The following is a 17,042-nucleotide window of genomic DNA, read 5'->3' on the forward strand; positions in this document are numbered from 1 at the left end:
AGTGTATAGAAATCATTAGGACAAGTAGTTACTGGATACCTAATGTTAAGGACCACACAGGACCATAAGTGGTAGGCAAACATCTTCCCATGAGTGACAAGACCAACCACAAACCCGAGTGTTATCATGAGAAGTTCTTTCTTTTCATGAGTAAGCAGTCATGAATGCACACTTTTTGTGAGTAAGTACTCGTTAATAGTACAGAGCGAATGAGATATCATTCACCATTTTAATGAAAGAACGCACACTATTGTGTTAAAATCACAAGAACATTAAAAACAGGTAACAATCACACAGGCTGTCCCAGGAGAAAAAATGGTGAGCCAGAGTTAGGCACTCTCCCAGACTTATGACCTCTGCAAATTTTCTCCATCAGAGAAGTGACAGCTCTTTTTCAAGGACAGTCTTTTCTTTGCCCATATTCTTTCCCTACTCTTGGATAACAAAATAACGAGCCATTGAATGGCAGAGACGCACTCCTTGGTGGACCAACTCAAAAGAGCACAAAGCCTAGAGTAATGAGCTCCTTTTAGAAACAATGGTATAAGCTCCTTTCAGAAACCCGTGTTTTCTGTCCCCAAACACAGAAGCCTGTAGACATATATGTCACTCCATATCTTTTATTTGCTGCTGTAGTGGCTGAAGCTGGGTACTAAATGTTTTGCACATCATTTTCCCTATAAGGGGTCTCAACCCTGGTGGACAGCTTGGAACAAAAGAAACAAAAAGAAATGGCCGGGAGCAGGTCTGTAATCCCAGCACTTTGGGAGGCCAAGGCTGGTGGATCATGAGGTCAGGAGATCAAGACCATCCTGCCTAACACGGTGAAACACTGTCTCTACTAAAAATATGAAAATTAGCTGGGCGTGGTGGCGGGCACCTGTAGTCCCAGCTACTTGGGAGGCTGAGGCAGGAGAATGACATGAATCCGGGAGGCAGAGCTTGCAGTGAGCCGAGATTGCCCCACTGCACTCCAACCTGTGCGACAGAGCGAGACTCTGTCTCAAAACAAAAACCAAGAAAAAAAACATAAGGCTTTGAAGTCTGCCAGACCTTGTTTTGGATTCTGGCTCTGCCACTTTCTAACCGGCGACTGATCATGAGCATGTCATGTCATTAACCTTGCTGAGCCTGAGCTGCCATTTTCTGCTGTGTGACCTTGTACAGATTGCTGTCTTCCTGCGCTTCCATTTACTCATTTATAAAATAGCAAAAATAATCTCAGAGGGGAGTAAAACAGATCAACCCTTCTCAACTAAAAACTGTGGATAAAAATGGGACTTTTGAAGACCACCATCATCTGTGCAAAGTGCTTAAGTGTTAGTGTTAAGCAAAGTGTTCAATATTGCTTACTGTACTTAGCATAGCAAAGTGTTCAATATTGCTTACTGTACTTATTTTTCAAAAGATGCACAGAATTAAAATCTTCAGTGTAAAACTTCCAAAAATACAAAAATTTTATTTTGTCGATTTGAATTCACCTACAGGAATAGGTGTTTGCAGGAAGAGACATCATCATTTAAGAAAGTACCCAGTAAGCATGGGTTATTTTATTATTTTTACTATTAGGGTTTTAACAATTTATGTAATTTCTTCTTCATAACACATGAGATGCAATAATTCTTCATACCATAAGAGCATAAGAGCATCATATAAGAGAATTGAACGTAACAATGATCAACGCAGAAAAGATGTGGTCAAAGCTGAGAGGCTGATGACATTTCTTAGTCCTCTATTCCTGTAAATTCATTTTAAAGGAACAAATGGCTAATATATTACAGTTTATTGAATTTTGGGATTTTCACATTTCTCCTTAAAGTGGGAACACTTGTCAACTCAAATATATGCAGATGTTGCTAATTTCTTTTTGTGTCTTGTGGAAAACAACATAATGGGCTTCTGAAACATTTATCACATGCAGCCCAAAAGATCCTACAAAGCCTCTGATTCAATCTATTTGTGCGGAATAGTCTTGCAACAAAAGACGCTGCTGTAGTGTTGTAAGTGCAGCAAGCTGAGCACCTTTAGGAAAACACAAGCACAAATCGTCTCCTCCTTCTCCTCCAGTCTGATCAATTGCATTGAAATGTTTTATGCAAAGCAGATTTTTGTTTTCAAGCCTGGAAAGTAAAATTAGTGGTTTCTCAACAACCACTTGTAGTTCCAAAACAATTAGTTCCTCAACAACTACTTGTTAAACTCCTACTCTAAGCCTGATACTGGCCTAGGGCCGGGGATGTGAAGATGGGGATCAACAGATATGTGAGCAGCTTGTTTGATGGAGCTTGAAGCCGAGTATGAGAGAGACATTCACCTCATATGCACACTGAGGAGCACAGTGTCACAAACAGGCGTGTGTTTCTCAGGACAGGAAGGTGGCAGAGCAGATGGCAAGGAACCTGCCCTAGATCGTGGTGGGAACTTCATTGGAGACTTCCTTAAAGAGTTGACACTGAGATATGCAGGATGAGTGACTGTCAAAAGTTGTATTGGGAAGAAAAAAATACAGGCAGATAAATAGCATATACGAAGGCCCTGTGGCAAGAAAAATGCAGACACCTCTAGAGAACTAGAACATCAGAGTCCCAGGAGTATGAGATAGGGCCTTCCTACCAGGTGCCCCACAGACCATGCTGAGGTTTTAGTCTTGTAGAAACCTGACCAACATGGAGAAACCCTGTCTCTACTAAAAATACAAAATTAACCAGGCATGGTGGCACATGCCTGTAATCCCAGTCACTCGGGAGGCTGAGGCAGGAGATTTGCTTGAACCCAGGAGATGCAGGTTGTGATGAGCCGTGATCGCACCATTGCACTCCAGCCTGGGCAACAAGAGCAAAACTCCATCTCAATTAAAAAAAAAAGAAAAGAAAAGAAAGAAACAACGTATGGTACGGCCAAAGAAATGTCTTAAATATTGAGGAATTAGTTTTACATGTTAAAAATAGCACCAATCTAGACATTTTGTGCTTCTTGAAACTCACTAACACTTATTTGGCAATCTCAAAACTCATCCAAGGAAAGAAAGAATCTATTGATATATAGTGTGTGCTGGAAGCATGATTTACAGTCACGTTAACAGCCACACAGGCAGACATTAGAAGTCCAATAACTGCTTGTCGTAGTGATTTCTGTACACTTCAGCACAAAAAGAGAACTGTTTCAGCTTGGTTCTTGGCATCTTTTTCTTTGTATTTTTTTTTAAATTTAATTTTAAAACGTAACTATTTATTATAAACTTGACCAGAACCTGTGTGTAATAGTTCCATTTTTTCTCTAATATAAAAGCAATCACATCTTGTAATCCAACATTTTCCTTCCATAGTAAATTGCCCACTTCTGTCAGTGCATTGGACCACTTTGGTAGCTCAATTTACAACTGCTGCTCCAAAAGTCCTTTGAGTTACTTAAAGGTATTATTTTGTACCACGTTGGTTTCACACAAAATTCAGTCTCCACCATCTGCTTTAACAAGCCTGCTGGCTTGTGTCTGCCCTACCCTAAATGGACAGAAGGTCCCAAGCAAATGAGATATATTCAGAGAGAATTTTATAGTCAGAGCTACAATTCCCTCTTGTATAACCATGCTGCCTTTGAGACAACAGGTTTGAGCTCTCTTTTCTCTTTGTACAAATGGCTAGCTTTTTATCATTATAACAAAGTTTGAACATAAACTGGAAAATACTGCCCTATTTTAATTTCAAGAAAGGAGAAAAGAAACAAGGTCAGCTCACTTCTCCACTATAGCTGTTTATCAGTGCGGACTAAAAGGGATCAATCCAGGATCATTATCAAACATGTTCTACTACGAGCCCTTGTGTGCCTGGGTATCACAGACTGAGGAAATTGCTGTAGAAGCAGAACTACAAAGTTACCGAAAAATGACAAAGTATCTATTTGTGTTCAGTTTTCCAAGGGTCTTGGGAGGCAACTAGGCATGAGAGGAGAAACAGCATAGGGATAAATAAGCTCTATGTACCATTGGGTTGATCCATCTGAAGCACAATTTCATCATGTGTATAATGGAAATAATAACCTCTCATGGACAGTCAGGGCTGCCATGATCATCTCTGCTGACTATATATTTCTGGAAAAATTGTCTACTGTTATGTTCTAGCTCAACCTCTTGTTTCTTTCACAGCACTAATCACAACTTGTAATTATTCTCCATATCTGCTTTTGGTTTTTCTTTCTGCCTCCTGTACTGGAATAAAAGCTCCCTGAAAGCAAAGACCTTGCCTGTGTTCTCTGGCTCAGCACAGACACTGGCCCAGTGCAGCTCACTTGTCATTCACTTGTTGAGTAAATAAATGAGTGACAGAGTACACGATTAAATGAGTGTATGCACTTAGTTGCTGGCATTATTAAATTTTTCTCATTGGTCACCCTCTCAGAGAAGTCACAAACTATCTCCAAGTTTGTTGTCTTTTTTATTAACCTGTAAAAAGAGGGCATTACTTACCCTGACTATCTCACAAGGCTGATATGGGGATCAAGTAGAATAACATAAACATTTACAAGTGTTTTGTTATGTGCCTAGCATGATATAAGGCAATAGGTATTTAAGGTAAAGGCAGAATAATACTTTATATGAAAATAAAAGAAAGATGGACTATTTAAGTCATGGAGGAGCCTGACTTTTCTTTCTTTTTTCTTTTTTTTTAAACGAAGGTCAAAAGTAGGATCAGTCACCACTATCAACAAAGACAACCACAACAATGGCACCTAAACGCATCGGGTGCCCTCTATCCCTACCAGGTATTGCTCTATTTAATTCTTGTGAATGAGCCCATATAGTAGGGACCCTGCTTTACAGATGAGGGGATGGGAAAGATCGCTGGGAATGTCTGAGTAACTTGCCCATGGTGACACAGTAACAGAAACAGCTGGGATTCAAACCCAGGGAATCTGACTCAAGTCTTAACTTCTTTCATGAACAAACTAGTGAGACTGAAGCAGGCAGCTTGAATACTGTGTTTCTACACCAGTGAGGCTGTATTTAAAGCCAGCACCCAGCTTTCAGTGCCCAGGATGGTAAACAATAAATACTATTTGAGGACGAGAATGCAAAAATTAGCAGCCTCCATATGTGTTCGCCCACATACCTGGATCTCCTCTTCACAGAATCAGGGAGACAAAGTTAGAATAGCTCTAGAAAGTTTCATCTGTATGTATATATACATATTCAATATTTATTTTGTGATCACATTTTATTCTGTAGAAAAATAAATATGATGCTGCATATACCATAAAAACCTAAAATGCTTTTAGTATCCATATTTCTCTTTGGTGGGTAGTGGTGGTGGGGAGAAAGCCTCTATTGCTAGAAACTCTTCTAAGGAAGGCTATATTCTACTCTAACTTGCTTGATGATACTTGATAAGTCATTCCACAACCCTTTCTTATACCTACTAAAATGACTCTAAGCATCCAATTTATAATACTTCTATTGCTTATAAGAGGCACTTTGTTTACAAGAACTGTTGCCGAGAAGACGCATATGCATTAATTTCCCTAGTTCAGGAATTCCTTCTCATTAACAGCCAAGCCTGACAGACTTTCTGAATATGGAAAGGCCATAATTCCTAATTTTAAAGACGTTGCCTGTTGGAGTTACTGAGAAAGAAATGACACACAGCTCAAATAATTATGGCTTCTAGCATTTATGGAAAGAGCTTTGCCTGAGTACTCCCGGGCTTTCTAGTTGGTGTTCCACTGCTTGGTCTGCTTCGGCACAGAATTAAACACAGTTGCCGTGGGTGACGTAAAGAGCTGTGTGGCAAGAAACAAACTGAGGGAGTGCGCTCTGAATTAAAATGGCACTCAGCAGAGACCCCTTTTTATGCTTTGAAGAGTTGGTGGCTGAAGGAAAAATTTATTTACTGCAGGGTTCATCTATAAACCTCTATTTCATAAGGCTGAAGATACCCAGTCTCCATTTGGGCACCTGGTCAAGATTTGGGAAAATGAGGTTTGTGAGTAAAATCAACGATCTGGCTTGCCATCCATCTACTTTGCTTGTACTTCGGTTAGTGTCATATAGTAATTTTCTAACATAATAATATATCAACAAATGTGCCTTTCATTTATTCCCCACCATTTATTTTCTAACCATGGTAGTTTCAGAACTCTTCTTCATTGCTTTTGGGAAGGATGGTTATAATAAAACACAGAACAACAATGGAAGCAAAAAGAAAATAATAATAATAAATAAACGACTGACATTTGTGCTCTAAAAGCCACTGTTACGTGGTCAGTACTTGGCTCTCTGCTTCAAAAATACTGAAGTATTCAGGACATGAAGTGTATGCCATATACAAAAAAAAAAAAAAAAGAAAAAAAAATGGAAGGATATGAATGGATCTAAATTAGTCTCCTCTCCCAGCCTATTAACAAGACATTGAGGAGTGACAGATGTGAAGGGAGAAACTAACAGGGTATGTAAAAGTTAAATGCTGGTATAAGATCCTGAAGAGCTCCTAGGCTCTGCAGAGCCAGTCAGTACAGTTGCCACTAGGCACATGTGGCTGTTTACATTTTAAATAATTTTAAAAGTCTGTTCCTTAATTGCATTAGTCATGTTTCAAATGCTCAGTAGTTGGATAATAAAATATTTCCGTCATCGTAAAAGGTTCCGTTGGGCAAGGCTGGTCTAAAGCAAGGGATCATTTGTTTACTGTCCATTTGTTTATATATTGTGGTTGCCTTGTGTTATGGGAACACAGTAGTTGTGTCAGAAACAGCCTGACCCATAATGCCTCAAATATTTACTACCTGCCCTTGAGACGGAAAGTTCACTGACCTGATCTAAAGGGATAGATACTGAGCAAAAGTTGTATTGCTATGGCCCTATTTTGGGGGGGGGTTTGAGACAAGATCTCACTCTGTCATCCAGCCTAGAGTGCAGGCAGTGGCATGATCACAGCTCACTGCAGCCTCAACTACCTAGGTTCAAGTGATCCTTCCACCTCAATCTCCCAATGTAAGTAGCTGGGACCACAGATATATGTCACCACTTCTGGCTATTTTTTTTTTACCGTCTGTAGAGACACAGTCTTGCTACGTTGCCCAGGATTTGGCCTTATTTTTTAAAAATACAGTATTAAAAAATGTATTTTACTCCTTTAAAACAAAAAGAAAAAACTGAAGAGCTCCTAGGCTCTAGAACCTCCAGCAACCATGGTCACAGGAAGGACCTGGAGGTCATCGAAACCATGGTTGTACCTGGAGAAGTCCTGAGGTCGGGACCAAGAATCCATGTGGCAGTAGCCCTCACATTTTCACTCCAAAGGGCAAGAATGGACAAGGTGCATTCCCGGAGATGGATTCATGGCTAGTGAAAAATCATGCATGCCAAAGGCTCAGAGCAAAGCCTCACAAATAATTTTCAAGTCCTGGACTTTAAAAGAATCTCTTTGTAACTAAGGTCTAGGCCTGTGGACCATGTGGAATAAGGGGTTTAAAAAAGATTAAATTTCTACAAAACACTGGGATGGAGATTCGAAAAACAAAGTGAAGTTATGGAAAATAACCAAAAGTTCAATTTTTTGCACTAGTAATTTTATGATTTGAGATTTGTACCTATTACAATACACAGCCATACAGAAGGCTATGCTAATTACTGCCCTCAGAATCAAGCATTGTCTAATCATCTTGCTTATCTTCTCTCAGAATTATCCAGTGGAATAATTGGCAATTAACATAGGTGGTGATATGCTTCCCTTGAAAAGAGGTTACATTTTTGTTCTTAAATGCCTTTAAAAAATTTATTGATTTTTAAATAATACAAGAAGATAAACTTTCATATTTTAGTGACTTAAAAGCAAACCCATAGAGTTAGCATGACACTTACTATGACTTAATGTTACACTAAAGTCTATTTTTAACAATTATACATGAAAAACTAAAGTCTAGAAATGTAATTACCTTTTATGGGCATGGAATTTTTATTCAATACCTTACGTTCCAAAAAGGATTTAAAGAGGTTTCCCAAAAACAATGAGGATTGTAGATGTGACATTCAGACCATTTTAACTTGAAGAATCATATGTTAATTGGTATTCTATGTATCTAAATGTTATTAACAAACTTACCCAATCAGTTGCTGTAGAATGCCTTACTAAATCCCCAAAGCTATAGACTTTAGCCTTTCTGTGAGGATTTACTATTTAACACTCATTTTTAAATAAATAAATTAATTAACAAGCAAAAATTCTTAATAATTTGACACATTTCCAGTTCCCACAACTAGAAACAAGTCATTTATGGAGGTAGGTAGGGGAAGATTTAAGGGTGATGGTAGCAAGAGAGATGTCAACCAAGACTCCGATATTTGGAGATGAGTCAGAGAACCAAAAATTTAACAAAGAACCACATTAACACCATAAAAAAGGATGAATTCGTGTCCTTTGCAGGGACATGGATGCAGCTGGAAACCATCATTCTCAGCAAACTATCGCATGTTCTCACTCATAGGTGGGAACTGAACAATGAGTCACTTGGACTCTGGAAGGGGAACATCACACATCGGGGCCTATTATGGGGAGGGGGAAGGGGGGAAGTGGGAGGGGGAGGGGGAGGGACTGCATTGGGAGTTATTCCTGATGTAAAGGACGAGTTGATGGGTGCTGACGAGTTGATGGGTGCAGCACACCAACATGGCACAAGTATACATATGTAACAAACCTGCACGTTATGCACATGTACCCTAGAACTTAAAGTATAATAATAAAAAATTTAAAAAAAAACACATCACCCTATGCATGCTCACAGAGATTAAATCATAATTAATCTGTGGCAAGCCTCTATTTAAGAAAGCACAAAGGTGTAAAAATACATTTGACATTGCTTCTCATCAAAAATGTTTCAAAAAAGTCTTGGAGTACCAAAGGGTTAGACATTAGTTACCTATAACATTGTGTTGTGGATTCCTCAATCGTGTTAAGTAAATTAGGTGCTGCAATAAAACATCTTTGTGACAATTAAAGGTCAACTCAGAATAGAATAATAAAATGACAGTGAGCATAAAAACGAATCATATAATCATCAATTATTTTTGCACATATATTCTGAGCACTTGACTTTAAGTGTAATTCCTTTGTCTTGATAGTCTTGTTAACGAATTATATAGGCTCTAATGAGCCTGGGTCCTGGTGAAAATAAAAGACTTAAGAAATACGTGGCTTATTCATTAACAGCATTTATCAACAGGCTTTTTGTTAGCTCCACTGAAAAGAGGACTTAAACTATTAGCTCTGAGAAGTGAAGTGTAAAGAAAAACACAGCTTAAGAATTCTGACCTTCCAAAATGTAGACATTTATCAGAGTATGCTCTTTAGCCCTTGATATCTTTCCACAGAAAGCAGGGGTTGATTAGGGACACAAATCAAAACTGAATTTGCTTATTGTGTGACTTGAAAGCACTAGCAATGAAATATGAAGGCTTGTTACAAAAAATGTATGTCACCAATTTATTCATCTTCTGTCATCTCAAAAGAAAAACAAATCTCTGAACGTTAAATTGTCCCATCATCAGATGATGGATTTGTAAATGCTGAGTTCCTGCTTTTCAGCAAGGAGGTAACTCTAATGAATCACTATTCATCAAGTGGCATTTCATAGAACGGTGATATTAGTTAGACAAATGTTCTGGGTAAGTCATGAGTTATGACTGATAAGTTATAAGATGTTGCTCAGTCATAGGCAAACATATTCAGGTTCTCAGAACCTCCTTCTGAGTTTAAAACATGAATTTGGGAGCTAAAATATTTGATGCTATTAGACATGTAAGGATACAGCTTCTCAGAAGAAGATGAGCAAACTTTGGGATATGAGATGTTGAGTGTTACAATCTTGGGGATGCCATTAGCTATGTAAGGATACAGCTCTTCAGAAGAAAATGAGCAAACTTTGGGATATGATGCTCTCTATAATGCAGCGTGTGTCCAAGTGTCACTGGGCCTTGGACACACACTCTGTGTTAAAGCACCGAAATTCCTTAAGCCTTGAATTTCATGTTTCACTCATAGCATAACATGGTATGATGCCTGTCTGCAAACTCTTTTGATACTCAATACTCCACTCTATAGTGTGCACCCCAGTAAAAATTCTTGTCTATATTTATGTACTTGTTTTCTTATTGGAGTTGATATACATCCTGATCTCTAAGGAGTGACACAGACAAAAAGATCTTCATGAATTCCTCACAGGCCATTGAATTCAACCCAGAACAGCAGAAAATTTCCATTGTTAGCTACTATTATGTGCTAGTAAAATTTCAGACCCTTTATTTAAATTATCTCATTTAATCCACTCAATAATTTTGAATGTAAAGTTTTACTAGTCTCCCTTCAAAAATAAGAAATGACTTTGAGAGGTTAAAAACACGTTATCTAAGCTGTCACAAGCATGTGTGATTAGGGATGTCCTTAGAACAGAAGCTTCGACCTTTTTGATTCCAAAACCAATGGTTTCTTAACCACTGTGGTATAATGTTCCTGACCCCGAGATGGCCTCAATCTCTCCTTGCAGCGATATCACTTCATTTGTGTAATGTTCCTTATTTCGTTGACCCTTAGTATTTCCACTGAAACTTATTATTCCCAAAGAGGTCATACTCTAAACTGGTATTTGTGCCAGCAGCATCCTGGCAAGTCTCAAGGGTGAACACAGTCAGCTGGTGGGCTGTGAGTACGGGAACATAAATACAACCCAGAAAAAAATCACATCTGATCCTTCTGCCTGCAAATGATAAATGGTACGTGGCAAACTCTCCAGAAGAGATGACTGTGTGTATAGCTAGCACTGTCTCCATGAGAAAACGTAGCTCTTCTATGAAGTAGCATGAAGAGCATTAATGCCTGTCAAATGGAAGTTGTGTTTTCTGTGATAGCTTGGACAACCACATACTTGCTGAACTGCTTTCGCGCTGAGTGGTGACAGCCAACATATCCCATGAGCAGGATGGCTCACTGCGAATGCTTGATCTATATCAATGGTTATTAGGCTACTCCGAAGGAAGGTAAGAGGAAGAATGTCTAGCTCTCAGATTGTCACATCCTGGGATGTGGTATCAAGGAAAGTGGGGATGTTCTTGAAATACTAAAGAATGTGATAAAATCCCTTGCTTGGAGGAGACTTTAAGTGAACATGGATAATTTACAGAAATAAAGATTACATAGTTGTTCAGGTCATTTTCTGTAAGAATTCATGCACATCTAGCCCCAAGTAAAATTATGAACTATGAACAGCCTATCTCATGTTTCTTAATGAATATTTTTCAATAATTATTATTCCTCTCATGACTTTGCATTTTCTTGTGATTTTAGAACTCATGGTTATATTCTGACCTCAGGAATTTGCTCTCTCCAAATAGTATGGTCTCATTCCTCATCTTTAAAACTTGTCAAAAGGCTGATTCAGTGTTGGTGTACTTGCAGCTAATATATAACAAATATAGTTTAGTATGGCTAAGGAGGCTACCCAGTCCAAAAGAAAAAAAAAGGTTTACATTTTAATTTGTGCTCACGTCTTAAGAGTGAATGTTATATGAATAAGACTTCCTTTTTCCTTAGCAGAGCCAAGTCACAGAGAGAGCTCTGTGAAGGGGGATATGTTCTACAGTCCTCAGATAAAAACACTCATTGTATTCACAGTGCAGATCTTCAGTGCCAGACTACTCAGACAGTCTGCTCATCTGGGTGCCCTTTCTAACACGCCTGTCCTAGTGTTTTAAAATCTAGTTACCAAAGCATGTAACCAGGTTACCTTTCCCACTGATTCTTCACTTCCAAATTGAGAAATACTTAAATGTAAAGATTTTTTAAATAGTATTTTTTGGAATACTATCGAAGAAAGATGTACATATGGTTGGATTTGGAAAAAGGAAGGACAAGAAAAACAAAATATGACCACCATATCAACAGGTGGAAGAGTAACAGATATGATAATGGTAACAATATCTACCTCCGTTCCGTATGGTACAGCTCATCACAAAGAAAAGTGACGAGGAAGGAAAAAGGAAGGTGAGAATATACAAATAATTTGGGTACACTGATAATTCAGTGAATGTGATTACAAATATTCACATGGAAGAAGCATGGTAGTTAGGAAGACACAAACACTTCTATTTCCATTTTTGTAAGGTAGAGGCTTGCATAATGACCTTACTAGCTTGTATAAACCCAGATTCTGAATGATCAGCCTGAAGCATGGCTCCAGATAAAACAGCCTGTGTTTAAGCTCATAAAAGTCAGAGGTATGGCCTCAGATTGAGACAATCCTAACGTCCATCAATCGATTCCACCTTCCATACACTCTACAGAACACCAAATGTCAGAAAGAACCCAGGAAAACTGTCATCAATCTTCTACATACTTCTGGTGCACTTGAATGTACCCTGTCATATAGACAAATTATCCAGATGTCAAGCTAATTTTTTCAGTTTCCACTGGAAAGCTTTGTGTTGCCTAGGTCAAGTCAATACTAAATTAATATTTTCCCTTTTCCCCCACTATTCTAGGGACCATATCTCTGAATTATTGTTATACAGCATGATCTGGAGAACATGGTTAATCTAATATTCCAGTTGACTGAATAATGCCTTTAATATATGCATCATACCGATTTTATAGTGTTATTTTTATTCATGTTTCTGGTCATATCTTGTTCATTTCTCCTTTTTCACAGAAAACTCCTTGAGACTACATTTAAGCACCCTGAAAGACTTCATGGTGTTCCTGATACTATATATTACATGATTAATAGATGCTTGTTGAGTGGATTAATCTACAACATGTGGGTGACCGGTATTCAAACAGCTACGTTATATAGACTAGAGACAGAACTGTGTCCCACATGAATGTGTCTTTCTTGATCATGCATAAGATATTTTAGCCTTATTACCTTATTATACTTGAAGGTCATCATTACAAATTGTAAAAGCTGCTATTTAAAGAGGTCTAGTTGATAAGATAGTAGATCATGTCATACCCTTGTGTAACACCCTTCCATGGTCACCACTGCTCTAAGGATAAAAGTCAAGTCCCACATACATCCTAAAATGATTTAGTTCTGGACCACCTCTCCATACCTGCAGCCTTGGCTCACACATTCTCTCTGTTCCGTGTACTTCAGTCATGTTTTTTTTTCTGTTTTTCACATCCTCAGAAACACAAAAATTCCTCCTACTGCAAGCCATTTGCCATGTTTAATCAGAATTCTCCAACTTATTCTCCTTCCCTAACCAGCCAATGTCCATTACTTCATTTTATCTTGACTCAAGCATCATTCTCTCAAAAGGGTCTTTTGAGACAACTTCTACCTTCAACATGAGTAAACTTCCTTAGTTACAGGCCCTCATAACACTTAGAACATGGATTGCAGTTTGTAATTAAGAATTCGTTCACGAGATCACTGAATAAAGTCAAATTCCTTCCACCAGACTCTGGACAGCAAAGAAGGATTCTCACTTAGTTTGCTCACCACGGGATCCCCAGTGCCTAGCACAGTGCATAGCAGAAAGGAGTCACTCAGTAAATATTTGTGAGTGAATAAACGAATGAATGTGTGATTTTTCTTCTGACTTATTCACAGATATTTTTCATTTGCAAGGTTATATATAAGGAGCTGTGAATATTTTAAACAGTGGGTAACTCATTAACTTAGACATTAATGAAAATCATTTGGGATTTTCATTATTCTAAACCCAATCACTCTGTTTCCTTAATCAAGTATACTGTCCATGGTAACAGTTAAATCCGGCAATAGCATGGGATTTGTCAGAGATTTTTGTCTACGTGAAAATTACTTCATACCCCTGGCTGAAACTGAACAAGAGAATTCAAAGCAACATGACCCCTTCTGAATTCAAGGAATCACTGAAAATGTCAATTACTGCTAGATAGATAGGCAGAAAAGAATACATTCTTGTCTGTACATCTTTTGTCCTGTAAGACGTATGCTCCTGTTCCATTTTCTGAACAGTCTAGTAAAATTTAATTTACTTTTTCAATTTGTCTCCAGCCAAGCTTCCTTCTGTCAGCTATGCAGACATTTCGGGGCTAGCCACGTAGAGTAATAGGAGAAGGACAATGAGAATTAAATTACCTGTACATTTGCGATCTGTGTCTTCTTTTTTTGACCCACTAATCGTCAACTTGCAGTTGAAGTTTTCCTCCCAGTATTCAGCAAACCATACATTTCTTCTGTTGTTTTCAAGTGTACGGGATGTAAAGTAGGCATCAAACCCTAAACAGAGTTAAATGAAAAGGTCAGTGCTTGCAGGGCACTGCTGGCATATTCAGAAATAAAAATAAAAGTGACTTTTTTTCTTTGTTTCAGTGAACTGGATCCTCTTGTGTGTCAACCAAAAAAAAAAAAAAATTTAACAGAAGGAGGAAAAATATTCTAATTGCATTAATCTATGACTAAATTCCTAGTTCAATCTGACAGGTAGGTAGTTACTAGCATAATTTCCATTTGTAGGTGAGAAAACAGAGAGTTATAAGAAATAGTAACATGCCTAAGGTCAACCATTATGCCACATTCTGCATCCCTAATTGTGTTAGCTCCTGATCCATGAATATTATTTTAAGAACCTCCTTTCACTTAGCAATATCCCATTATGTAATTGACTTTCTAGTCAAATTAGAAGGAAAAGTTTTTGAAGAGGTTATAGGTGAACTGACTCCAATATAAATCTCAATCCAATGTATACAGAATATCCAGATAAGCAGGAACGAGGAGGCCAGGGAACTCTCTAGCTTCCTCTTTAGGACAGTGTGACTTTAAATATTCGTATGGGGTCATAAGATCTTGCAAGAGTCAGAGTGGAAAAAGAGATTGGATTCAGTGTCCCTAGGCTCAAATCCCAAATCTATGAATCTCACTCAGTCATGGACCCATGAGCAGGTACACACTTAACCTATCCGATTTTCCTTCAATCCACTAGCAGCAATGAAGACTACACCATCTCCTTCCCCCACAGTATCTTGTTTGTGGCCATGGAAAAACTTTGGAAACTTACAAAGTTGAGTTCTATGATCAAGAACCATAGGGAAAAAAATGGACCTACTTTCAGAATACTTAAATTATTCAAAGTTTTCCCTTACCTGTAAGGCCATAAAAATGGAATAATCATTACAATTACAAAAATAAGAAGTATTTTATGTACATTTTCTCATAAAATGTCACATCAGCCAAAGGAAGTAGGTAGTCTCAGATCCATACTCTAAAGTTTAAAATGAAGGCTTAGAGAAGAATTTGGACCCACATCTGCCTAATTCCAGACCCTGGTTTCTGACACCCAAGCTATGGGGCAGTGAGTCTCACATTTTGGTGGGCATTGCAATCATTTGGAGAGCTGATAAAGAATACAGAGTTCAGCTCATTGAGGTAGGCAGTATCTGAGTCTTGTTATTTTTTTTTTTTTCAAGTTCCCCAGCAAATTCTCTTAGCCACCAATGGTCAACAACTACTGCTATGAAGCTCTTCCATGGCCCACTTACCAAGCCACTTCCTCTCTTTCTCTACTAGATGCCCCATCACCAACTTACTGTATCAGCTATTGATTCCACAGGGCAACTGGGTGGATTGACAGGTAGAAGAGCAAAAACAATCATGCATTCAGCTATTGGAATGGGTAAGTCAATCAAAACAGTAAAACCCACTACACAGTCTGACAGTCCTGAGCCAAAGCCACTTTCATAAAACGAAGCTCCTCTCAGACAATTCAAAGCAGCAGAAGCAGAGGTCAAATGGATACTATTCTATTTAGTTACTTCTTGCTGACTTGCCTCTTCTTAGCTGAGTCAGATTCTTCCAGGATCTAAGAGTCTGTTTATTCTTCTAGCTAGGGAAAAACATAAATTAAGTCTTGAAGTTTGCTTCTATTCAATTTTGCTCACAAAGAATAAAATTGTCCACGAGAGACTTAAGTTTTAAGAGAGATCTTGTTGTAGCCATGTATTTACAATGCCTTGGAATATACTTGGCAGCTCTCTGGGTTAGGCATACGCTATAGCTTTTCTTTATTAATGGCTATGGAGCTTCTGATACAGAATGGTTTAAAGTTTTCCCTCTGGCTGAAGTCACCAAGCCATCACTTTTGGTCTGTCATTATAGTTCCTGTAACCTAAAGATTCTACCTATCTTGTTTGAGGAATAGACTGTCCAATACAAGATATACAGTTACCAAGGTGGAGCAGAGGGAAAGTCAGGGGTAGAAGCAAAAATTAGAATAACTCTATTAATATTATTATGTGTGTGTGTGTGTGTGTGTGTGTGTGTGTCATAGTGAATTGAGATTTTCTTCCAAACTTTCTACTAGAGCCAAGAAGAAAAGTAATCTAGACATATATTCCATTACCATTAAATTGTCAGAGTATTTAAATGTAAACCAAGGCAACAAGACCAGAGTTTTAGGTCACTGGAAAGAGAATCAGAGTCATGTAAAAGGAGATCATTCTTTTATACGGGGCAGATGGTATTTTTATTATGAAATTGTTCCTTTTATTAGACAGATAAATTTAATTTCAAAAATTAATCTCCAGGTGCCTCTGAAGCAAATGCCCCATTGGTTACATGTTGAGCAATATTCCTGTAATCTTGAAAGTAAACTTAGAAAGAACAACATAGAGAAAATGTAATGGATTTTAGCTGGTGTTAAGACCATACCAGTCTGGTTCTTTCCTCTTTTAACAGGGTTGCTGCCCTCAAACACCCCTTGAAATCGGTGGTTGAGACAAGACAGTACAAAACAATAGAAACATAATTTATCCCAGGCATCGTGTTTGGTAAGTGACCTTTCCAGGTAAGACAGAGAGAAAAAGCTCTTGCAAGTGTGCGGTATGAAGGGAAGCCTATCAGAATGTCAAGAGGGGGTCAGACGACCCAGTTGCCTGCTCTGCCAGGGTAATGGGAGCTGACAGATATTGATGGCGCTTCCTGTGACATCAGAAAGTGACCAGGAGTCCTGACGGCTGCCTTCTCAACACTATTCATGTGTTGGAGATTAGAACATCCCTGTTAGCGTAGGTGCCAGG

At 38.3% G+C, this 17,042-nt stretch overlaps 1 protein-coding gene across 3 annotated transcripts in view; it reads right to left on the bottom strand.

Moving 5' to 3' along the window:
* The window catches only part of GRM7 (glutamate metabotropic receptor 7), an 899,796-nt gene that overhangs the window by 325,132 nt on the left and 557,622 nt on the right, over window positions 1-17,042 (bottom strand). For all 3 annotated transcript variants that reach the window (XM_007985083.3, XM_073009908.1, XM_073009909.1), the window contains exon 5: window positions 14,107-14,247. In XM_007985083.3, the coding sequence (XP_007983274.1) occupies window positions 14,107-14,247 (141 nt within the window). The remainder of the gene's footprint in view (window positions 1-14,106; window positions 14,248-17,042) is intronic.

This window comes from Chlorocebus sabaeus, chromosome 22 (genome assembly GCF_047675955.1).
Source record: "Chlorocebus sabaeus isolate Y175 chromosome 22, mChlSab1.0.hap1, whole genome shotgun sequence".
NCBI classification, from domain to species: Eukaryota; Metazoa; Chordata; class Mammalia; order Primates; family Cercopithecidae; genus Chlorocebus; species Chlorocebus sabaeus.